This window comes from Sphaerodactylus townsendi, linkage group LG04, assembly GCF_021028975.2.
Source record: "Sphaerodactylus townsendi isolate TG3544 linkage group LG04, MPM_Stown_v2.3, whole genome shotgun sequence".
NCBI lineage: Eukaryota > Metazoa > Chordata > Lepidosauria > Squamata > Sphaerodactylidae > Sphaerodactylus > Sphaerodactylus townsendi.
In genome coordinates, this window is record NC_059428.1 from 75,114,587 (window position 1) to 75,140,557 (window position 25,971).

General features: G+C 40.5%; 1 protein-coding gene across 1 annotated transcript in view; it reads left to right on the forward strand.

Annotated features, from left to right (window-relative positions):
* CFAP47 (cilia and flagella associated protein 47) overlaps nt 1-25,971 on the forward strand; it is a 290,800-nt gene that overhangs the window by 22,650 nt on the left and 242,179 nt on the right. The window contains exons 8-19 of the mRNA XM_048494089.1: nt 1,203-1,438; nt 2,355-2,526; nt 4,773-4,953; nt 5,279-5,431; nt 8,874-9,057; nt 12,164-12,260; nt 13,419-13,635; nt 15,431-15,675; nt 17,506-17,636; nt 20,393-20,515; nt 20,679-20,810; nt 24,994-25,071. Of these exons, the coding sequence (XP_048350046.1) occupies nt 1,203-1,438; nt 2,355-2,526; nt 4,773-4,953; nt 5,279-5,431; nt 8,874-9,057; nt 12,164-12,260; nt 13,419-13,635; nt 15,431-15,675; nt 17,506-17,636; nt 20,393-20,515; nt 20,679-20,810; nt 24,994-25,071 (1,949 nt within the window). The remainder of the gene's footprint in view (nt 1-1,202; nt 1,439-2,354; nt 2,527-4,772; nt 4,954-5,278; nt 5,432-8,873; nt 9,058-12,163; nt 12,261-13,418; nt 13,636-15,430; nt 15,676-17,505; nt 17,637-20,392; nt 20,516-20,678; nt 20,811-24,993; nt 25,072-25,971) is intronic.

The window sequence follows — 25,971 nt, forward strand, 5'->3', positions numbered from 1 at the left end:
ATTGGGTAGAATGCTAGGAACCTGGGATACTTCTACTGTGTATAGGAATGACAGTTGCTCTGATGCCGCTGAAATATGAAAGCATTGCATTTATGCAAGACTTTCATGGTATCTTAATTCTGTGCCTCCATGTTAAATCATGCCACTTTATCATCCTCCTTTGTCATCATGGCTTTTTAATGAATTCAGCAACTTGTGCTGGAATTCAGCACCAGCATTCAGTGATGTCAGATATCTGTCAAGGCCAGGTATGACAGAGATGATTTTTAGTCTGTTACATTATTCTCCTCTGTTTCAGTTCCCTATTTTAAGTGGAATCTGGTTTTAGATTTGGCGATCCTTCAGAAATTTGGGCTCCACATTTGAGGACTGGGGAATTTCTCAAGTTACTATCGCCTAGCACTTGGAGGGTGCCCCAGAAATATGATTTTTTTCCCCTCTGGAAACTTTTTTTAGCAAAGCATCTTTTGTGAACAATATGCCTACTTATTTGGACTGAATTTTTATGCTAATATTTTAGTATTTTAAATCTGATTATAATTGGATGATTTGTATATGCTTATCATTGTTAATCTCAGGCTTTTGGAGAGGAGAGAAAAAGGGCTATTATACATAGAATGCTTACCTTGGGGCTCTTAGCTACACAGTGGGGCTGTAGTGTGATCTCCTTGCATTTCTCTGTTTACACAGGAGGCAGCTTTCATTGCCTGCCCCACAGCAGCTTGCTGGAGTTTCAGTGGGCCTCTGCTTTTCCTGGTTCTCTTAACTCCACCCATCAATTCCCTCTTAAAAGCACAGATCTCATCATATTCAATAGCTGTAAGATAAAGGGCTTTGTTAAAACCCTTTAAATTGCAGCTATATATCAATATACCTGTGATTGTAGTTGCAGCAATATTGTAGCCCCTTTCCCAAAAATAACTCCCTCAAAAGAAAAGGCAAAGCGATTCCCTGAACCACATTCTGTTGAAGAAGTGGAAGAAGTCCTAGAGCTGATATCTCTCCCCCTGTACTCTTTGAATAAGTAATCATTTCATTAATCCTGTATTATTTAGTAGGAGTTGGATTATGTGAGTACATAAATTTATTTATTTAGAAAGTATTATTGTATTAATTATAGTATACTGGTTGCTGTCCAAAAGAACTGTCACCCCTCTCAATGGAAATAACAGCTTATTCTTTTTACTTCATGTCTTTTGCAGAGAACTGTTTTCATCAAGTTGAGTTGGCTTTGACAGGTTCAGGGCTCCCAGTCATGCTAACATTCAGTCCAGGACCAACTATTAATTTTATGGAGTGCTACATGGGTGAACATACAGATATTATTTGCACGCTCAGAAATGAGTGTGATATTCTTCCAGTGTCATTTGCTTTTTGTAAGATTGCACATTACAATATTTGTCCTGAAAAAGGAAAAGTGAAAGCAAAATCGTCACAGGTATTCTTTCTTTCTTTCTTTCTTTCTTTCTTTCTTTCTTTCTTTCTTTCTTTGGTTCGTTCGTTCGTTCGTTCGTTCGTTTGTTCGTTCTACCTTTAAAAATATTTTTCATTAGGAAACATCCAGTGCCATCCTACACAGTTATGTCTTTCAAAGCCCATTGACTTCAGTGCTGTTAGAAAGATGTTAGTATACTTAGGATAGGACTGATTATGTAGTGGGTAGAGGTGTAAAACCTCTGGAAAATTTTAATCCATTAAAAATCTCCCTATTCTCCCTCATCCAAGTTAAAAATGATTAAAAAAAATGAAATACATTCAGTACTAACTTTCCTATCAAATTTGAACTTATTGCTTTAAGAACACAAAGTACATAGTTTTGCTCTTCCTCCCATCTCTTATTTATCCATTTAATGTAGACAGTAATAGGCTGTAGTAGTTCTCTGTTGTACTGTTCCACTGTTGTGGAAACAGTGAAGTGGAGTTGTTTTTCTTTTTGCCTTTGAGTCACATCTGACTTATGGGGATCCCTGGTTGGGTTTTCAGGGCAAGAGACATTCAGAGGCCATTTGCTTTTGCCTACCTCTGTGTCACAACCCTGGTATTCCTTGGACATCTCCCATCCAAATATTTTCCAGGATCAACCCTGCTTGGCTTCTGAAATCTGAGATCAGGCTATCCTCAGCTATCCAGATCAGAGCAGGCTGAATGTGGGGATGAAAATATATCATTCCATTTGCTGAATCACACTTAGAAATTTTCATGTTAAAACACAAGAAAAAGCCATTTGTAAGCAGGAGGATTAAAATTCTGAAACTTTAAAGAACTAAGAGCAGGCTTGGGTTTTTTTTAAAAGTAACTTTCTGTTTCCTTTCTTAAAATGCATTAATGTGTACATGTTTGTTTCTTGTTTTTAGGACATACTGTTTTCATTTCTTCCACGTCACATAGGAACCTTTAAAGTGAAGCAGGTGGTAGATATTATTGGCCAAGTGGCAAAGAAAGATTGTTTACCAGATTTGGTGATAAGATCATTTCATCAAATACACTTAAAGTTTTCTGGCACTTGCAAGGCTGTGCAAAATAAAGGTATGTTGAAAACAAATCTTGGTAGGTTGGAAAACTATAGGCTCAGGTTAAATGAGTTTAAACAAGAGTATTACAGTCCTTGGAAAATTGAGACTGACATCAGAAAAAGACTCAAAGTTATTGCTTTTTATTGTTATTCTACCACCCTGTGGTTTGTGCTCAGACAAGAGAAAGATCACGTTTCTTGGACCATCCATAAAATGTAAACAGCAGATTCATGCAGCTTCAGGAAGAGGTGGGCAGCCCAATCCAAGGGGGGTAGTTGTGCAGGACCTGGGGACAGCACCATTGTGGTGCAGTGGCATTGGTTAAGCCCAAAGACAGCTGGGTTGGAAGGCATGCCAGTGCAGTGTCCACGTGAAGGGGATGAGTCATGTTTTCTGCCATGTAGAGCAGGAGGGTGTGAACAAGCAGAGTGGGGGCACGCACATCCATACAGCCTCTGGGTGAGGTCCCAGGCCCAGCACTAGTTTTCCTTTTCTCCTATGAACATTTCTGCTTTTCACCATAGAAATGTCCCCCAAAGAGAGGGGGGTGGGCAACAATTTTTTCTGAGCTTGGATGTAACATCACTGCAAGAGGGGGAGGGGCGCCTCCCGGCCATTCATATATTCTAAAGGGTCTTGCAAATTTCCAGGGAATGTGCCCGGTAATGGCCATGGGAACTGAAATGGCCTGTCTGATCAGACCGCTATCCCAGTTCCGATAGGGGAGTCCCACCAAGTGTTTATCTGTGAAAAGGATGTTCATCTCAAAGAAGGATTACATTAATGGAGGAGGACTTTTGACTTCTAGAAGACCAGAAATATATTCATCGTTGGTTATTATGCCAATTTGTTACCTTGTTTAAATAAATTTGTTAAGATGATGTAATTAATTTTCACCCTATAGACATGTACTTTGTATTGTGTTTATACTTTTCTATCTGATATCGCAACATTGGATTAATTTATGTATACAGAAGATTGGTGTCATTACACCTAAATTTTAAGTACCATATATACTCGAGTATAAGTTGACTTTTTCAGCACATTTTAATGCTGAAAAGCCCCCCATGGTTTATACTCAGTATATGCGGTAATTCCAAGATGGCAGCCAGAACTGGGGCTGCTGTGGGGATCCGGTAAGCATGTAGCTGCTTCTTTTCTAACTCATTAGACAGCTGTGAAAACAAGCTGTAAGGACAGCCCGCATAGCATTACAACTAGGGTGTGTGTGTGTGAGAAAAGAAACTGAGGCATTTCTCTCCTAAGGGTTACCGGTGTGTTGCATTCTAGATGAATACAATTCTTCATGCAGTAGTTTACTGCCAAATGCTGAAGACAAAAACTTTCTTTGGAGCAAAGTTTAGGCTGGCATGGCTATGAATCCCAGAATTATTCTACATTTGGAGGAAAACAGTGGTTCATTTGTGTTCCTAGAGTACTGGAAAGCTGTCATCCCTAATGCAAACTCTGTTAAGCAACTCTATCTCATCTTGCTCTCAAATCTTCTGTTTTTAGCTGCTACTGAGTCAAGTTCGAAGGCTTATACTTGAGTCAATAAGTTTCCCAGTTTTTTGTGGTAAAATTAGGTGCCTTGGCTTATATTCGGGTCGGCTTATACTCAAGCATATATGGTACTTTGCATTTTTTGAGTGTGTGTGTATATATCTACACAAACATGCTCGCACACATGCGCACACATACACTGGTAAAACGAGTGTGAGAATATCATACTTTGCTTTTTGAAATGTAATTCTTATAAGAAATCAAGAATTCTGTAATTTCAGGAAATGAATGTTAATAATTTGTATTTTGTATTTAAGAACTCTGTGGACCCAGAAATCTGTTAGAGATCTGGGTTAGTAGACTTAGAGGTCTGTCATGATAATAGTCATGGATTGTTTCTGGCAGTCCATTTTGACTGCAGAAAAGTTTAATTCCTGAATCTCTGGGAATAAATTAACTAATAGCCATGGGAGTCAAGAACTGCAATAGGGAAGGGGAAAGTGCCTTCTGTTGATGTTTGGTAAGAAGAGTTGCACTAAGGGAACTGAGGGCAATTTCTCCCTCACAGCATCCTTCAAACTTGCATGGTCATTAGTCCATGGGGGTCCTAGGAACCTGGAATCAACTCTCCCTTAGTCAGAAAGGATTGCTATGGGGAAAATGTGTGATCCTTGTGTCTGGATAGTTGGATTCAACTCACTATATTATATTAACATTTTAATTAAAATATAACTTCATTAATTTCCATTGCAATAGGAGTACTTATATCCAAGAAGGAGGACCAGTACAGTTATCTAACACCAATGGCACTGCTTAAATCTGACCAGACAAAAATTCATGATCATGTTCTTAACAGAAATGTGGATAATGCACTGATAGCACTTCCTGACGATCGTCTAGCTAGTATTAGACCCAGTGAAAGACAAAAAAATTACAGGTAATAACAAACAATAAAAAAACAAAATCTCTTTTAATTAATGTTAAATATTATATGGTATTTTTTTCCAAAATGAATACTGAAATATGGTAAATTTGCATTCCGTTGTAAATGGTTCTTTACTTGTGGAGAAAGACGATATTTTGCCAATAAAGTTATTTTTCTATTTTTAAATTGATGATAACTATTCTCTATCATGACTGTCTTTGCAAGGTCAAATGTGAGTTATGGTTAATAGAATAATCAAGATAATGGATAAAATATGCCTCTAACAAAAGCATCACCCCTGTATCTAATGAAGCTGCATTTCTGTTTAAATATTTAGGACTATTTTCACAAAGGTTGCTAGATACAATTATGTGGATCCAGAGTACTCTTACACGGCATATGAAGAATTGGAAAAGCGAGTGAATAAAGATTACTATACAGACTATACCCGAAGTTTAAGAAACCGTCGTTTGAATAAAGAAGCAACTAAGTAAACAATGTTTCCAAATAACTTGGCTAAATTACTGCATTGTTCAAACATTTTATAAATTTATAACACTATAGTTTCATTCCAATTTGTATGCTCCTTGGTGAGGGCTACAAATATTAGCATGGCTAATATGTAATTTAAATTTTGAGAGTAATCCTATGCACATGAATGGGGTTGATTACAACCAAAACTTAGTGAACAATATGCAGAGATTTAGATTTTGCTATAATGTGTCTGGTTGTTTGTCTTTAAAAAAATAGTTCCTGCATATATAAGTTGTACCCTTGTGTTATCCAAAATTCTGGGGTCTGTCACTTTTAGAGTAGGGAATTAGCAGGACAGATGTTGCTTTGTGAGAGAGAGCAACTACAAGATCTTTACCACCTTTGTTTATGGTAGGTTTTTCTCTTTAGAAGTTTGCAGGAGTCAGAAGTAAAGTTTAACAAGTGATATTAAAAGAATAAAATAATAAACTTACACATGCAGTGGTAAAACAAGCACACCAAGAATTCACACAGTCCTCAATATGGACACAGTTGAGCGAATAGGTCTGGAATAGATGGGGTTTTGTGCGGAAAGGTGATAATTACCTTATCTAGACAAGTAATGGTCCGAGAGAAGCAAAATTCAATGTCTATGTTGAACTCCAAAGAAATGGGGTAAAAGCAGTGTTGGGAATAGTATAACCAGACCAGAGCATAGTCCAGGAAACACTGAACACTGACTGCAAGGTGGGCAGTTTCATTATAGGGAAAATTGGGTCCTCAGGTTATACTAAGAGAGCTGATCTTCCCAGGACAAAGATTTTGTTGTAATGTGTCTGACTGGACACTTTGGCTTTATGGCTCAAGCCTGCGAATGTCCAGAACTTATTAGTTTTTGGGGTGAGAGGATTGAATCATAACTCTGGAGCTTTTCCAGTTCAAATGGAGGGGGTCTTTCCCAGAGGTTAGTCAGGGAAAAGGAAGATAGCATTGAAGAATAACTGAAAAGAAAACTTGATGATATTAGTTAACATATCCTTTGTTGAATCAGAGACAGATGTGATGCAGTCCTGAGATTGGGACTAATTGCCCAGGCACAGGATTTGTCTTTTCTGATTACTTTAGGAAATGTGAGGCTGGCTGTTGTGCATTTGAATGGCTGGTAACACTTGGATGCCAGTTCACTCACTTGATCCATACTTCCCCCTAGGGCGATTATGCTGTATATTGCAAATGCCTCGGCAAGTTAGAGCTCATAGTTGTTCATTCAATTTTTTTTACCCAGTTTCTTCTCAGCATGAGGTGGCTTACAAATTCACCTTAATCAATCCACTAAATCACAAAAATGTACAAAACTAACTGTACAGTCCAAAGGGGGAGAAGCTGAAGCTGCATTGGAAGCAGTGAAGGGTTACACCAGTGCCTGTGCCACCAGTACCATGCAAAGGGACACTTACCATGATATGGGTTGCTGTACATCCCAAACCTGAAAGCTGTCCCCTGTGGTGGCGGGCCACTGGTGCAGCTGCCAATACCAGCATTGTGGAGGTGGGGGCATTCTGGGGATGTTCCCAGAGGGAGAGCCAATATTAGTTGCATCCAACCAGTAGTCCCTCTAATCCTTCCCCAGTGCTGCGAGGAACATTGCAGACACTGCGTAGAACTGAGACCCACCTGGGAGAGCTCCCCCTGCAGGGTAGTCCCTTATCTCTGTGGCACCAATATGGTGGCCATGCACTAGAATGTTGCTTCCAATGTTTTTTTCAGTACAGGAACACTCCCTGCACTGGCAGCCAACCTACACCCCCCCCCCAATGTAGTGAAAGTTCATCAGGTGGCCAGAGGTGTCTCTGTTTTCCCCCTCTTTCCATGCCCCCTGAAACCCCTTTTGAGGTGGTGTGGGTGATCTGCCACATGCCATCCTCAGCTGCTACTCTACTGCTTTCCACTTTGGATTGGGCTGTAAAACCCATAAAACAATGAAGTAGTTCTAGAAATTTTTGTAGCTTGAGTTCGGCACTGTACAGGATTCAGGCTCTTGTATGATTTCTCTCAACTGCTGCTGATGTTACGAGCATGGAGGCTAGAAATCCTTTGTCCACCATTTCATATAAAGGATGTCAAGTAGGAACTTTTGACAGTTTAGGTTCTGGAGTCAGACACTATTCAAACAAAGAAAGTTTAAAACCTAGTGGTCAGTTTTGGTATGAGCTCTCATTGTAAGAAAATTACATACAGATGATATAAATGAGAGGGTGGGTTCTCTGTTGACCTTTAATAATCACAATGGTGTTGGAGTTGGCATTAAGTTTTATTTATTTTATTTAAATATTGATTGGCCTTTTATTTTCCTTACAGAGCTCGAGGTGGCTTACAATATTAATAAAATACATAAAATAGATTACATAAAAATATAAAAACAAAATTTACCATTACAGTTCAGAACTGACAAATGTAGTCCTAATTAAAACCATCTTTATCTGCCTTCTGAAGATCAGAAGTATGAGGGCCAAGTGCACCCTCCTGGGAAGGTTGTTGCATAATTATGAGATTGACATTGAAAAGACCCTTTTCTGTACCCAGCAAATGAGCTTATTTGATTGATGGGACAGTCAGGAGGGCATGTCCATGGGACGCTTATTCCCAAGCAGAAACATATGACAGAACATGATCCTTCAGATACTCGGGCCCTAAGCCATGTAGGACTTTTAAGTGTCAAAAGGAATATGTTGAATTTGACTTGGGAGCGAATTGGTACCTAGTATAATTGCTGTAGTGTCAGTGTCACATATCTCTGTTAGCTGACCCCAACCAGCTATCAAGCAGCAGCATTCTGCTTGATAGCACTAGCTGTAGCCTTCAACTATTCTTCAGTGGTAGCCCCAAATGAAGTGCATTGCAGTAATGCAGTCTAGATGGAACTAAGGCTAGATCACTGTGGCTAGATAGCTGACCCAGGGCCTCTTGAGCGAGGCAGGCACAGCCTCCGATAGAGGAGGGGGGTACTGCAGGCGACAGCAGCTGGCACTAGGCCTGGAGCCTGCTGTGGGCCTGCCAGGTGCCCCTTGGCAGGCTCCCAGCCTAGGGCCTGCTGCTGCCGCCCCCCATCTCCATTGGAGGCTGCGCCTGCCTTGCTTGAGGGGCTTGCTGTGACCTGGCGCTGGCTGCTGCCGGCAGGGGCATCTGTACCTGCCAGAGGGACATGCAGGCTCCCGGCCCTTGACCACTGCTTGATCACATGAGGAGCACGATTTGTGCCCCCCACATTATCAAATGAGTGGTGCCTGGGGACATGTGACCCCACATGTGCCTCTGGTAGGTACACCCCTGGTGAACAGAAAAAAGCTCAAAGATCTTATGATCCAACTTCTTATATTTATTCGCAATGTGTCATTATTTTGCACTATTTACACAACATGATTGAGTCTTGCATCCCTGTCTGTTCCCCTCCCTTTCAGGATCTCTGGAAAATTGAATAATGTTATTGAACTAGGGTTAAAGCCAGTATCAGGGTTAAAATCACCACGGTTAAAAGCTTTACCATATGAGAAATTGAAGGAAGATGCTGATGTAGAAATTGCAAGTGACCTGTTGACTAGTCAAAAGTTATCAGAAATTAAAGCTAAATCTATTGGCAAAGAGGTAAGAGAGTATTGAATTGTTATATATAGTGCTTTTTTATTAGGCAACTCGGACCCAACTCATTTTTCCCACGGCACACCAGCTGTGCAAATGTTGCTTTTAAAGCCTGCAGAAGCTCAATGTGGCTTAGGACAGCAGTGGGTGAGCAAGAGGGGCTCCTTTTCACCACATGCGTTTTCCTGAACCACAGCAGCCCTGTGGGGAGTTGGGGAGTTATTTGCTGTACATACTCAGAATACTCCATGGTAGCTCCAAATGTATGCTAATGTCTTCCTGTTAACGCCTTTTCAGCTCAGGAACTCAAAGGAACTCAGTTTAGAAGCCCCACAGCAACCTAATTCCAGTCAGGACCACAGTGCAGAGCAGAAGAGGGTTTTTTGCCTCTACTCGTACTACTTTATTAACCTGAAATGCCCCTGGAGGATGGTTATTTGCCCCATTGTTGGGCTGCATGTTTACTGAATGCTTGCATGTGCAGCCCCTGATGGGGAAATACTGCCCCATGGTTATTTTGGTTTAGGAAAATGGTACTCCTCCTCTCATCTGCATTGTTTTCTAGACCAGATTTAGGACCTGTAGCACTTCTATATTGAGTTTCCATGGAGAAATCACAGCTGGAGGTCTGCTTCAAGTCCCTGTGGCAGCCATGTATTAGATGTAAAATGTAGTTTGGCCCTAACTCTACACAGGATTGAATTGTAAGAGTACTGTGTCAGGTTTGCAGACTCCTTTTTTAAAAGGACTGTAAAAATCCTCTGTTTAATTAATACGTGGCTGTTACCTTTTTGTTGTGTGTGATTAGATAGCTCTAAGTAGTGTTTTTGTTGGAATGATATATCACAACTGAATCCATAAAAGTTTTTCTTGTGAAACATGCAGTATTTTCCCACCTCCATCTAACTAATACAATTGTAACTTGCATGTGTATGTTGAAAAATGAGTATTGGATAAACACTGTTCAGCGTTCACTTCTTAGGTATAAAAACATCACCAGAGGTAACCCCAGAGGTTCTTTTCCCAGCTATCGTTTGCTTCTAATTTTATTGTACTAATATGAAATAGGATAGAGGAATGCCCTGAGTACTATCTGAACTGGTTCTAAGATAACAACGCCAGACTTTGTCAACTTTAACACGAAATATACGTTTTCAGTTTCTGTAACAACTCTACTTGATGATCTTTAGAACAGTTGCAGCTTGAATTACCCACTCATTTCTTGCAGAAATGTCTCACATTATTTTAATTAGACTGTGTTAAGTGCTAATGGTAGGCTGTAGAATTTGGAGATGATGCAGTACTTCCATTAGATTGTGGAGGCAGAACAATTTTGTGTGTTTATCTTTCTCTTTTGCTCCTTGGTAGTCTTGGGCATTTGTATATTTATCTTCCCACCTATTCTCTCTGGGTTTGTGCAGGGCAGGGACATAGATTTTTCATGGGAGGGTTGGTGGCAGGGCCATGCCCCCACCTCCCGGGGGTGTGGCCCTGCCCCCAAGCCCCGCCCCAAGGCTCAGGGCTTATAAAAGCAGCTCTCCGAGGCTGGGGACGGCAGATTCCCTTCCCCGCCCTCCCCCCCAACTGGGCTTGCAGCCAGCAGCCCCTTCTGCCCTCCCCTTTGGGAAAATGGAGCCCAGTGCAAAATCTGAGTTTCCTCCCCCCACAGGCGGCTGTTGTGATGCTGGAATCCACCCCTAAACAGCATTACTTCCAATTCTCCTTTTAAATCCACCTTAAAGGGAGAATCTTGGGTCCCCCGTTAAAACAACATTGAAAGTGATGCTGCAGTATCACTTTCAATGTTTAAACTGGGGACCTCAGATTCTCCCTTTAAATCCGTGCCGAAGGGGGTGGATTTAAAAGGAGAATCTGGGGAAATTTGGGGGGTGCCTGCTGTCAGGGGTGCATTTGTTAAGCTAGCAGCACCAAAGTTTCAGGGTATCTTTAGAAGACTCTCCTAATGATACCATCCTGGTTTGGTGAAGTTTGGTTCAGGGGGTCCAAAGTTATGGACCATCAAAGGTGTAGCCCCCATCTCCTATTAGCTCCCACTGGAAACAATGGGGGATGGGGCACCCCCTTTGAAAGTCCATACCTTTGGACTCCCTGGACGAAACTTCACAAAACCTGGGTGGTATCAGTAAGAGACTCTCCTGATGGTACCACCCAGGTTTGGTGAAGTTTGGTTCAGGGGGTCCAAAGTTATGGACCCTCAAAGGTGTAGCCCCCATCTTCTATTAGCTCTCATTGGAAACAATGGGGGATGGAAACACCCCCTTTGGGAGTTCATAGCTTTGGACCCCTTGGACCAAACTTCACAAAACCTTGGTTGAATAATCAGGAGAGTCTCCCAACAAATCCCTGAAGTTTTGGGGGTGTGAAGGGGGCGTTCTGGGGCAGGGCAGATGGGGCATGGCAGGGGCGCAGGGCGCACGCATGCCCAAGTGCAGTTCCCCCTCACTCCATCCCTGGTGTTTATGTACTTGACTGTACCTCCTGTGGCACTCATTTTGTAGTGGTATCTGCCTTTTGCCTCAAAATTGCATGCAGGCTAAAAAGGATGACAATTCTTGATCTAAATAATAATGATTGAACAGAAGTGAATGCGGGAATGGATAATGAGAATTTAGAAAGGATGAGGAAGAGAAGATATTAGTGGTGGCAAATAGTACAGTTTTCCTGGTTTACTGGATTCAAAAGAAAATAGCTGTGGAACAATTATACTTTCATTTGAAGAAGAAAAGAGAGTTGCCTTAATGGGTAAGGTAAGGAAGAGTGTAGTAGGAACACAAAGAGAAAAATAAGGCAGGGAAACAAACAGCAGAGTTAACAGAACAGAATATAAGAAGAACTGGGGAAAAACACATTTAATGGAGAAGTTACTGAGAGTCTTAAAAACCAGGACTGTTGGCTTCTGCCATTTCTTGATTCTAAAATGTAAGGTTAATTTTTTCCTGGAAGCTATTTTCTCTTACAGTCCTACCTCCATCCCTCTTAACTTGCTTAATCATCTTCTATGGGTGATGAGTAAGTTATGTACTGCATTTATACAATTGGAAAAATGCAATCATGTATTAGAATGTGGTTATCCTATTGGGCATTTTCATAGGTTAATGATGGCTTTAATGCTGTACCATCTTCACCACAAGAGCAAGAAGACTGTAATTTAATTTTGACATCAAAGCAGCTTCATCAAATATTCATAGGTAAGATTTAACCATTAGTAAGATTTTTCCCTGCGTTTAAATATTTCATCCTGTTGACATAAAAAGCATGTCTGTGTTTTTAAAATTTTCTTTTTATTGAACTGTTCTTTTTATTGAATCAAGTGGCAGTCCCATCCCGCCCGGCACTCACATTCATCTAGAGCCACATTGCAGCTTTCTCCACTGATCCAGGCAACATCACATGAGAAGGACAGCCAGGGAAAGAGCAACTAGGACTGCACAGAGTCATGGAGGAAGCATGGAGCTCTGCACCATGACAGGACAGCAGGAAGTGGCTAGGTCCAAAAAGCCAGCTCCTGGTGATAGCAATAGCCTGTGGGAAGTTACACAGGGGATATGATGTGAAAGAAGTAGGGATGAGGGAAGGCCAGAAATACTGTGCCCTCTCTAGAGCTGACTGACTCTCTAGTGGAAGCTCTTGGAACATCCCCGGGGGGGAGGGCCCAGAAAAAGAATCCCTTACAGCCTTCTCACTGGTTTTGGGTTTGGACTGACAGGAGTACTGACCTGGTGAGGGAGAAGATTAGGGGATCCTGGGATTGACACTTCCCTGAGAATCCTTTTTTGATAACAGTCCTGGAAGATCACAGCCTCTCCAATGGAGTGTGTGAAAGGACAGAGATGTGGCAGGGGAGAGGGAGCTGGGTGATTGACAGTTCCTCTCCCCCTCAGTTCAGAGAAGCCCTCTGAAGGGCTCTTCTGGGATAAGGAACCCTGTAGGGTGCTTTAGTGGAAAGAGACTCTGCCTCAGAGCTCCTGCAGTTGGATACCTAGCTACAGTGAAAGCAGTAGTTCTTCCTACTGTGCATCATTGTACTTCAGGTTTTAAAAATTCAGTACTGTTGGAGATTCATATACAAAGTTAGCCAGATCATGTCTAACACTTCAACTTTAAATTTAGAAATTCTCTCGAATGAATTCCTGTATTGTTTGCTTGTTTATATAAGTTTTTGTTATCTGCTCTTTTTGACTTGTTTCATCTGAATTATAAATGTTCACAAATTTCTAGCTAGATATTCTTATTAAATCCAGTCAGATAATTTATTGTGGTGTTTTTTCTTTTGTTCTGAAGTGTATACATTTCTAGAACCTTGAGCTTTCTTTATAATACAATAGTCTCATGTCTGTTCCTTCCAGGTCCCTCTACTATTGATTTTGAAGAGGTTTGTGTGCATTCTACATCTGTCAGGAAAATGCATATTGTAAATAATCTTCATGTTCATATTTGGATACAAGTGGGAATTGAAAGTGAAGAACTACAACAGACTAGTCCTTTATCTCATGTCATACCACCACATTCACAAACATATATCCCAGTTGTGTTTGAGACTAATAAACTGGGAAATTTTCAGAAGTAAGTTTCACATGTGACACATGTGGTTAAATTTTTTGAATAAAGCTGTGAGATCTGTTTGCCTGATCTCTTGTTGCTAAGAAATGTCTCAAACTGAGTTTATCAAAATGATTCAATGTATACTTGGTCCAAAAGTCTTGCTCCTGATCCTCCAAATCAGACTTTAGAGTGCTGGGGATGTGTGCTTATGCATTCCCTCTTCCCTTTGTGTTCCAATTCTTTCCCCTTCTTGATTTGATTTTCACTGAATTGAGAAAACTATGGTTTGTTTCTAAACCAGAGCATGAAACCAGACTCTGATTTGGAAACTCATTGTGATTTGCACGAACTGTGTCAAAGCAGACCAAGAATTTTCTCCAAAAAAAGGAAGGGAAGAGGAAATTGGAGCATACATGGAGGGTTGGAAGAGTGAATGAGACTGCTGGCCTACAGAGGCGTTCCTCCCATTGGACAAAGTGGGCAGTTGCTCAGGGCGTGCCCTTGTGGGGGGTGCAAAAACTGCAGGTTCGTTTGTGGGATTTTTTGTATTTTCAGTGTTTCTCTGTTTTTGGCCTGCAAAGGGTGCAGTTTTTAGGCTAACAGCACCAAAATTTCAGGGATTTTTCGGGAGACTCTCCTGGTGATATCACCCAGGTTTGGTGAGGTTTGATTTATGGAGTCCAAAGTTATGGACTCCCAAAGAGAGGGACCTCATCCCCCATTGTTTCCAATGGAAGCTAATAGGAGATGGGGGCTACACCTTTGAGGGTCCATAACTTTGGACCCCCTGAACCAAACTTCACCAAACCTGGGTGGTATCATCAGTAGGGTCTCATGAAGATACTCGGAAATTTTGGTGCTGCTATCTTAATAATTGCACCCCTGACAGCAGGCACCCTCTAAATTAACCCAGATTTTCCTTTTAAACCCTTTCTGCCAATGCTTGTTTTCTTTCTTTCTTTTATTCTCTCAATGCCTATACAGGTGGTGGTGGTGGTGGTGGTGGTGGTGGTTGTTATTATTAAATCCACCCCCTTTGGCATGGATTTCAAGGGAGAATCTGAGGTCACCAGTTAAAACATTGAAAGTGATGCTGTTTCAGGGTGAGGGATAATCCACCCCAAAACAGCAACACTTTCAATGTTATTTAAACTGGGGCCCCAGATTCTCCCTTTAAGGTGGATTTAAAAGGAGAATCTGGACTCCCTAGTTTAAACACCATTGAAAATAATGCTGCTTGGGGGGTGGATTCCAGCATCATTTGTTTAAACTAGGGAGCCCAGATTCTCCTTTTAAATCCACCTTAAAGGGAGAATCTGGGGTCCCCAGTTTAAACAACATTGAAAGTGATGACTGGATAGAACACCATAAAATGTTTTTATAGTAGTAATAAAACATTTTGAAAGCTTTTTGAAAATGTTTTCAAAAAATAGATTTCTGCTGTGTGGCATGGCCCATTGCTATGTTCAGATTTGTGAGTTGGGGGACGTTCTATAATGTGATGGTGACTTTAAAACGACCTGGTGTGAAAAATCATTGTTTGGTCATGGTGGGAGAGGGTGGCCATCCATTGGAGCATCAAACTCAGGTTTTGCCCAGGGCTCCAGTTTGCCTAAGTACGCCACTGCAGGCCTATGCAGTGTAATTTATAGGAGTTTATAGCCTATATATTGTGGTTATTGTTAGTCTGATTGTTGTTTTATCCTATGCATAATAAAGGTAATGAAAAAAATAGGCTTTGCTGCATCTTTAGTTCGTACATTATTTCACAATGTGTATTTATGTCGTTTTATAGAATTGTTTTATTTTGTTTCAGGTCCTTTATGTACACAATAAACCAACATCACACTGGGCATGTGTTGGTAGTTGCAAAAGCAGTACCTGTTGCCTTGGAGCTCTCAACAAGGGAGCTGACTTTATATCCAGCTTTTAGCCTCCTGGCTGAAAGTGGGTTTAGGACTACAATCACACTTTACAACCGCAAAAACTATCCTGCTCAATTCACCTGGAAGCCCATAATCACCCATAAAGGAATGGCCTTTTCCATATGCCCAGACAAAGGTAAATTATATTGTGACACTATTTTAACCAGTGATACAATAATTAAATGTGTTGTAAAAGAATACTTTAAATAAGTCTAATGTTAAACTAAGTCTTATGATTAACCAAGGCCACATCTGCTACAGGTGCATCTTTCCAGAGAGATGTGAACTTCCGTTAGTTATTCAGAATCTTTGGTCAATTGTATAGAATCAATCAACTGGAAGCTCCTTGGTCTTTTAGTCCAACCCCCTGCACAATGCAAAAAATTCACAACTACCTCCCTGTCACATGCCCGGTGACCCTTGCTTTATGCAGAGAAGATGGCAATTCTCCCTCAAATTCTTCCTAATATTTAGCGGAAAACTCTTTTGATTTAATTTCAACCTGTTGGTTCTGGTTCAACCTGCTGGGGCAACAGAGAACAACTCTGCTCCATCTTCTATATCACATCACTTCAGATACTTAACGATCACCTCTCAGTTGTCTCCTATCCAGGCTTAACATATCGAGCTCCTTCAACCTTTCCTTATAGGATCTGGTCTCAAAACTCCTCACCATCTTTGTTGCCCTTCTCTGGACATGTTCCAGCTTAACTACATCCTTCTTAAACTGTGATGGCCCCAAACTGAACACAGTACTCTAGGTGAGGTCACTTTGCATGATCTGGATGCTATACTTCTGCTGATTCAGCTCAGAATCCATGCATTTGATTCTTCGTACTTAAATGCAGAAATTTATACTTATCTCAGTTGAAATTCATTTTATTAGTGTTAGCCCAGTTTTCTGGGCTGTCATGATTTTGTATTTGAGTTATTGTCTGATAACATTGTTAAAATTTAGGCTGTCACCTCATTAACTAGGTGCTAGGTGATTCATCATGTGGCTTGTTAAATTGTATGCATAAAATAAAGATTTCTGAAGAATTAATTTGCTTAATTTGGGGCATATAGTTATTTTTAGATGATTCAACAGTACAAAAAATACCCATTGATGAAACAATCTAGTTGTCATTCTGCATCAAAACTTAACCAACGGTATTTCAATCTGTGACCTCCATCTGTTAATTAATGCACTCTATTTGTTCATTCTTTTCATATATAAAACCACTGTGATGTAGTTTTAATGATAAGCTTCCTTTAGCTGGAGTCTGAAGATGTAGCATAGAAATATCAATAAATAAATATTTTGCCTCCTTTTGAACCTCTTTGAAGTTGTGAACTGTGTCTTTATTCAACGTTAAATTGAAAGTCTCATTTTGTTTGTGTTGCTGGGCAGAATTACATGATTTGCCTACATTAATTTACATGGTTAATGAGAGCTTTTTTATGCTTCTGATAAAATATGGTTCCAGTGTCTTCAGATGGAACCATATTCTCTGTCAAAGGCACCAATTAAATTGAAAGTCTCATCACTTTCTGACAGGACAATTTGCATGAAGCTTGAACCATGAATAATGACATTTCTTTCATTCGGTTTTGTTTACCTGAGCAGTCCAACAAAAATGAGATGTCAACAAGGAGATACTGTTGATGGTGACTTGTGCACAAATAAAAATATTTTGTGAGGCACTATGAAGTAAATATGGTTTTCCTGGGGACATGAATTAGGCCCCTTTTTGAATCTCCATAGTAAAGTTCAATCAGTTTGTTTCACTCTAGTTAAATCTTTGGTTTTCTCTAGTACATTTCTGTGCATACTATCTTTGTGCACTAGTAGCATTTCTTTAAAAAATAAATCTACAAATCGGAGAGCTGAAAACAGGCTTTCAACTAAGATGCTCCAATTATATTTCACTCTCAATACACTGTATAGAGCTGTAATATCGTGTCCCTTTCAATATTAATTTAGGTACTGTAGAAGCCTATAAAGACTTAGACTGTGAAGTAGTTTGGCATCTGGGTTTCTCCTCTCCAGTAACAGGAGAATTTGATTTGTGTGTGCATCAAGGAAAGACGCTTAGACTAAAATGCTTCGCAAAGGTAACTGTTTTTCTTTTCAGTTTGCATTAGATAAATCTGTGTGATGTTAGCCTCAATTTAAAGGAACAGCTTAAGAGGTCTATGCTTCAGCAGACTGAACCACTGAAACTTAAAAGAAAACAGAGCCATAGTTGGAAATGTAGCAATATACCATAAGCAAGTCATGGTTCATGGTTCAGGAAAAATGACAAACTATGGTTTGCTGTGGAAGTGGAAGCTTTTAAGTAATGTGTGTAGACAGAAAGAGATATTTGTTTATATTGTTTATAAGCCATGGTTTGTTATCATGTCTGAATAATGTCAAAAAGTATATAGAATAGGTGATCTAAACTAGCATCTCAGGCTTCTTTCACATGCAGGTTCTTGTTTGCCTTAACTTTCAAACTGGGTTACTTTTTGGGGGGTGGGTGGAGATTCTAAACAACGTCATACCATAATTATATTTTTTGAGTTTTAACCTAAACCTGCTTTATGTTGATCTTTTTGTAAGGAATAATGCATATTTTCTTGTCCAGGACATTGCTTACAATGTCACATTTCTTCCACTTGTTGGTGCCATTTTGCAACCTTTTTTTTCCTTCTGTGCTTTCTGTGAGCTTTAAAAAAAGAAATGGTAATTGCTATTGCATTATAGGTCAGTACACCCTAGTGATGTGTTGCCACTTATCTGTTTCCACTTCATATTGTAGTTCCTCTGAATTCCCAGAATTCATTAAAAATGAAGTCGGCTGCATCTTTCATAGCAGTGATATAAGGAGAAAAGCGAAGGCAGTTTTTATACAGATTGGCTGGAAAGGAATGGGGAGGGTAAGCTGTGGGCTGCAAGATGGATGGTGCAGGGAGGGAATTCACTCCTTAACTGATTGTTTCAAACTGTACCATCCAGTGATTTCTTCATATCAGGTAAAAAAAACATATGGGGATGACACTTCAAGAAGAGGGATATTGTGTTAACGGTTTGAAGATTAATGCACAGCAGAGCAGATGGGGTGAATGAGTAGCAGACTGGGTGGAGTTCTGGGTGCCTGGCTTTCCAGCCATTATGTTCAATCCCTGTGACAACGTCCACCTCAGGCTGCAGACTCCTTCCCTCCTTCACAGGCAGCAGAAGCAGCAAGGGACAAGGAGAGGCAGGTAACATGTATCAGCTGGTTTGCAGTACATCCAATTTTTAAACTTTGAAAGGGCATTATTTTCAACGTGAAGGTCTAGCTTCTGAACTCCAGAGGCTAGTTCTCCCCTCCTTGAAAATAACAGCCTTTTAATATGTACAGATCTGATACACTATGAACAAATGTTTAAACAATGAATGGTAGTCCTGGCCTCTACATTTTGGAGGCTAGATCTTCCCACTGAAAATAATGCCCCTTTAAATTTTAGAGGGCCAGTATAGTACAGGCCACCTGAGGCATGTTAGCTCTCTCTCTCTCTCTCTCTCCCCTTGCTACTACTGCTGCCAGAAAAGTGTGTGTGTGTGGGGGGGGGGGGAGGCTGCAACTGAATGGCTGCTGCTTCAGGTATTTAAAGTAATGAACAGTAAACCTAGCTGGTTATGGTAAGTTTTTTTGAACTCCTGATGCCAGGTCTTCTGATGGAAAGTAATGGTCCTTTAAAGTTTCAAGAGCCAGTGGTCCTTGAACCAGCCATAAACAGTGAAAAGCCTCCAATCCAAATCTGGATTTTTCCGGCATTTATCAGGAGAAAAATACCAGAAGTGACAAATACTGGACACACCACAATGCTGTATTTTCTGTAGCCTATAATTCTTCCACAAACTGAGTTCCATATAGGGTGAAATTTAGATGTGATATGGTAAGATCTGTGGATTACAAGTTCCCAAATGTATTCTGCTAACAGCACAATTCAGTTCTGGGGTGCGGGGGCGGGGGGGAGTGCTGTAGCAGCTAGAGATTGCTTGGTGAGGCAGGTGGTGTGCTGCCTCCAAAGGGGCTTCGGGTGGTGTAGAAAAGGAGGGAAACTTGAAATCCCTCCTGCCACACCAATCTCTCCATTGGTGATAATGACTTACTCTGTACTTTAGTGCTGTGTAAGTCCAAAGGTCTGGGGGCCAGCATTCCGAGTCTGGAATGCTGGTAGAAGCTGATTAATATCAGCTCCACCCTGGGTACTCCCTGGCCTGTCCAATGCACTGCATCCAAGTGGACACTGGCATTGCTTTGTGGCATCCCAGACTTCTAGGTTTTGCCACTAAGGGACTGGGGGGGGGGGAGCAGCTGCTAGTGCTTCTGCCCCCTCTGCTGGTGGAGGCACCCCTCATGCTGGAGGAGGGGGCAAATGCAATGGTGTAGCGCACTCCCTATGGCCATTCAGCTCCCCCATCTGGATTGCACTGCCTGAAACGTAGTTTGAATTGTAAGGCGTTAAACATTAATTTTAAGTAAAATAAGACAGATGTTTTTATTTTACTGTAGAGCTGGACATATGCTTGATAGTTTCTTAAGAAGATGAATCATTACTTTCCTTTATTTTGCTTCATTTGCTTAGTCTGTGTAAGCATACATCCTTGGTGTGATTCCATAAAGTCAAAAGAGAATTTGAAAAGGGATTAGATATATTCATGGAGGATAAATCCATCAGTGGCTACTAGCTATGGTGACTAAAGGGTGCTTCCTTTGCATAGGCAGTAAACCTCTGAATAACAATCCTAAGAGGTAACAGGCAACATTAGGGAAAGACCTTGGCCTTAATGTACGTAGTAAAAAGTTATTAGTTTTGTTGTTCCTTTTTAATTTTAGCTTGGCTCTACCAGTGTTCAGTTTAAGGAAAAACGGATCTCCTTTAACCATGCTCCTATAAATTTAACTACCTGCAAAACAACTGTTCTTCAAAATGTGGGACATAATCATGCCTTTTTTCAGGTGAGACATATCTCAAAGTTGATATTTTTTTTGCTGTTTCTGCCTTTGAAGCGATGCAAAAACTGCTACTGGAATACTCAAAGGGTGGTTTTGCAGGCAAACAGACCTATTTCTTTGCAGAAAGTTTAATAGAACTAAGGTTTTGTAATACTTGTATTCACAGGTTGTTGATGCCAATCCTCTTCCTGGAATGGTTATCACTCCTTCTGAGGGTATAGTACCTGTGGGAGGTCTTATTGAACTGAAAATCTACTTCACACCTAATGCATTAATGAAATTTGATAGCAGAGTGGAGGTAATGTGAATAATTATATTTTTCTTTTATTTCAAAGTTGTATGTGTTTTAATATGTTAATGGATTATGAAGCTTTTAACAGTGATTGGGTGAGGAGCTGTGGAGTTATGACATTCTTGTGAACATTCCGTAAGCTGAGGCAAGGAAGTCAGTAGTACAGTGTTTGATTTACAGCTTCTGTGAGGGAAACAGCAGGGCTCCTTCCTGGGAATGGTTGTTACGTTGCTGAATAAGTTAAAACAGCTGTATGGACCTGGGAGGAAGAAAACTGGAAAGTTGTGTGGGAGGAGATCCCCACAGGCAAGCAGTCAAAAGGCAGGCATGGCTGAAAGAAGGGGAATAGTAATTACAGTTGATGAAATTTTGCTTGTTAGGGTCTGGATTTATGCTTTGTTTCAATCCCTTCTCTCTCTCTGCTTAAAGCAACCCAGGTGGCTTGTAATCTAAAAATAAAAAAACATTTAAAATACAAATCATTAAAACCACAGTGTAAAATACTTAAGCCAACAGCACAACTATTTACCTTTCAAATATTTATTGGATAGCAGTTGTTTGATATAGAAAGTCAGAAATTAAAAGATGAGTAGATGAAAGACAATGCAGTCAGTCTTTTCATATGAAGGACCTTCTGGCAACAGGTAGATTTTTACCAGTTTTTGGAAGATTATAATGTGTGTGGGGTGTGTTGGAATACAAAGTACCATATATACTGGAGTATAAGCTGACTTTTTCAGCACATTTTTATGCTGAAAAAGCCCTCCTCGGCTTATATTTGAGTATATACGATAATTTCAAGATGATGGCTGGAGCTGGGGCTGCTATGGGAATCCGGTAATCATGTTGCTGCTTTTTTTCTTACTCACCAGAGAGCCATAAAAACAAGCTGTAAGGACAGCCTGCATAGTGTTACAACTAGGTTGTGTGTGTGAGAGAGAGAAAAGAAACCAAGGCATTTCTCTCCTAAGGGTTACTGGTGCGTTGCATTCTAGATGAATACAATTCTTCCTACAGTAGTTTGCTGCCAAATACTGAAGACAAAGACTTTCTTTGGAGCAAAATTTGGACTGGTATGGCTATGAATCCCAGAATTATTCTACATTTGGAAGAAAACAGTGGTTCATTTGTATTCCTAGAGTGCTGGACAGCTGCTAATCCCTAATGCAAACTCTGTTAAGCAACTCTATCTCATCTTGCTCCCAAATCTTCTGTTTTTAGCTGCTGCTGAGTCAAGTTTGAAGGCTTATACTCGAGTTAATAAGTTTTCCAGTTTTTTGTGGTAAAATTAGGTGCCTTGGCTTATATTCAGGTCGGCTTCTGCTCAAGTACATACGGTACTCAGAGAATGATTTTGCAACACAACTGGTTTGTTTATTATGCAGCTACTTTAACATTGGCCCAGGCCTATAAACTAGAAAGCCAAACACTGTCTGAGCCCAGTTCTGATACGCTTCTGCTACTTACACCAGGAATAGGAGAGGTTGAGCTGTATTTTCTGAATTAATTTGATTAAACTAGGCTAATCCAGCCTGAACGGAGATAGACAAGTCATCATCTGAGCTGGGTTGTGCATAGCTGGTGTGTGACATGCAAGCATGGAAGATGGTGTAGGATTGTTGGTTGCCTGTCATGGCAACATCCTTGTCAGCTCTCCCCTTCTTCTCACTTGAGCAGTAAGAGATAGTAGGATGAAAGGAGGCAACATTGTGGATGTGGCAGTGCATCTGTGACACAGTGATGTTTCTTTTGGGTATTTACCTGAAAATGAAATCATGTTATGCAGCATCCCCCACCCTCCATACCATGCTTTCAAATGCTCCCAGGACTCCCAAATGCAAGCTAAGCAATGGTAGAGTGGTGGTATCATATTTTGCTTTGCTTCCCCTTTCAACAGCATCTATCCTTAGGTGTGGCCTGGGCCTGGCTTTGCCTGTCTGTTCCATAGAAGCAGTAATGTTGGTATTTATAGTTATTTTTTATTTAAAAGTTTATATTACATGCAGCAAGGTGATACATAATACAGCCACAATCAACATAACTTCACACACACATATCTCACACTCTTTAAATAGGGCACTGGTCAACAATAGCAATTACAACCAGTCATTAAAAGAAAACACTCTTGTGGCACCTTAAAGAATAATGAATTAATTGTGCCACAAGCTTTCAAAAGGCACATTCACTCTGACTCATAAAAGTTTATGCCACAATAAATTAATTAGTTCTTAAAATGCCTCAAGACTCTTATTATTTCAGCTACTGCAAATTAACACAGCTACCCCTCTCAAATTTGTCTGTGCGGAAGGCAGCGATCATTAAAGCTATCACCAAATATAATGGCCATCATTATTTATTTCAGTCCTCACATTTTTATCATTAAACTTTTTATATTCTGATCCATTTTAATAGTTTACCTTAAAGTTTATTACTATAAGTGTTTCACTGTAATATCTTTAGGCAAAACTATTATTTATCCACTTTCACATAGTTCAAAATGGGTATTTGATGCAAGGAATGTGTTTAACAAATGTCTTTCTGATATAATCTGAATTTATGATTCCTAGTGTTCCATTAAACCTGAGTATAGTTAAAACCTCCATTTTCATTTTTTAGAATATTTTATCTAATTTCTCCCAAATCTTGCTTGAGGCAACAAACAAAACAATAACTACACATTTAGCAGTAAAATCCTTAGAGTTAACAACAGTGCAGTAAATTAACAGTAAAATCAACAGCCTAAAATAATTCACAACAGAGGTAGGCCATAAAATTTCAGGGTATGGTAGAAGTATTAAAATACAAGAGGATAGAAAATACATCTAGCTAAATGCATGGATGAAAACATGTGTTCTCATAGTGTCTAGAAGCCAGAGGACCTCAACTGAGAAAGCTCTGTTGTCTGATTTTTGCAAGCAGTGACATAAAGAGCAGAGCTTGGGTTGATGCCTAGTGGCTAGCAAGATACTATGGAAGAAGAAACCAAGATGTTCAGGAATAAAATACATTGAATGTTCCTGATAACAGACAGGCAGAGAGTGCAGCCAGTTCAAATCTTTTAGCACATAATCAGTACTATGCCTCTATCCAGCACCCAAAAGCAATCTGTCTGTAATACCATATACCATGAAGCCTTTAAAGGATTTTGAATGTGAATATGTTTGAAGCCCCATACAGACATCAGAACTAAGAAATTTGCACTTTTTTTCTTTAAAAAATCAAAATGAAAAGGTATTTCTGTGCAATTGCCTGAATGAGTTGATTTTTTAAAGGATGAATGTCATAACCTTCACAGGCCCTAATATGAGGTCTTGTTAGTCACTCTGCTATTTTATGTGTTTGGGTGCATGTTGCCTGGGGAACATTCTGGAGATTCTTAATTGACCCTAGACTAGTGGTTCTCAACCTGGGGGTCGCAACCCCTTTGGGGGTCGAACAACCCTTTCACAGGGGTCGCCTAAGACTCTCTGCATCAGTGTTCTCCATCTGTAAAATGGATAAATGTTAGGGTTGGGGGTCACCACAACATGAGGAACTGTATTAAAGGGTCACGGCATTAGGAAGGTTGAGAACCACTGCTGTAACCGGTACCTGTTTCAGATTCTTATCTCCCATTATCTGTCTATGAAATTGCAAAATATTTAAGTTTCTGGAGAGGGCTTCTAAGATTTTGCTAGGCCAGATCCTGAACCAAAGTTTTACTAACAAAATTCTAAAGGCAAGGAATGGCCTAGAAGGCCAGTTTCTTGCACACAGAATGTTAGCCAGCCAATGCAGACACCTGCTTTGAGAATCCTAGGGTTTATTTTATTAGTAATCATAGGACAGTATATGATTGGCATAAATAGCAGAAATTTAGGATTCGTTATTTTATTTTTGGGTTTAAACTGAAAATATTTTTATTATTGTAAGCAGCATATAAAGAAAGGTGGGATATAAATTTTTTAATACATAAAATAAATAATAACACAATTATCATATTTATTCTGTAAAATCCTGAGTGAATCTCATTGCCTGACTATGTATTGCAACAGCTGGTGGAATGCAGTAAATGTGGAAGTAATTGCTTGTGCCAGTGGCTTACTGTACATGTTAAAGCAGGGAATTTACACAACAGAAAAGCTGCTTCTGAAGGGAAGATATTATCACTAAATATTTCTAAGTTTTCTTTGTATTTGAATAACTTTAGGTTGCAGTACGGCATGCCAAACCTTTGGAGCTGAGGTTTGGTGGATCTGTAGAAGTTCCTGACATACAGCTCAGTGTGGTAAATATGAAAGATTCTTCATTTTTCTAACTGGAGTTTTTTGATGTTTATAATGTTTGAATTTTATACAAGTTATCTAATATAAGTGAGCTAGCCTTAGTACAGGAGGAAGAGGTTGTGAATTATCTGTTTCACCCTGCAATTTTGGTGTCATTTGCTTGAAAACATTCACTCCAGCTCCTCAGATAGAGTTCCCCATAGAGAATAATGGGCCTCAAAAATACAGATTTTTTTAAAAAAACCCAAATCCAATTTTTTAAATGGAATGGGGAACCAGGATAATCCAGAACAACCATATGGTTATACTTCCCGAAATCTAAATCCAAAACATTCTGATTTTGTACATCTTTAGCAATCATCCTACCATGCCTGAGCAAGAGCAGAGCATTGGGGCTTAGCAGTGGCATGGGGACTTTCAGGGACAAACACCCCGGGCTCCCCCATAGGGAGATGTAAAAATCGCCCCCACACTTCTGGGAAGGAGGAGTGGCGTGGCTGGGCCTCGGTGCAACGTGAGCATGTTGTGCTGATACCCAGCCCAGGACGAGGTCTGCACTCATTGGCCGCCCTCCAGCTGTGGGCATGCTCTGGAGGCCAGCCAATGGGTGGCATGAGCACATTGCATCGGCTGAGACCCAACTACCTCTGGGAAGAAGGAGGGGCATGGCTGGGACTTGGCTGGCACGATGTGCACACGTTGCACCGAGGCAAAGTCTGGGACGAGGGAGGTCTGCCTGTTGGTTGACTTCTAGGTAAATGGAGCCTGCGGGGGGTGCGAGGGTGGAGTGGTGCATGGGGGGCCAGCCATGGGGGGGGGAAATTTGGAGTCCATCCCAGGTTCCAGATGGGCCATCTACGCCACTGGGGCTTAGCCAAGTGGATCCCTCCACTCTGCAGGAT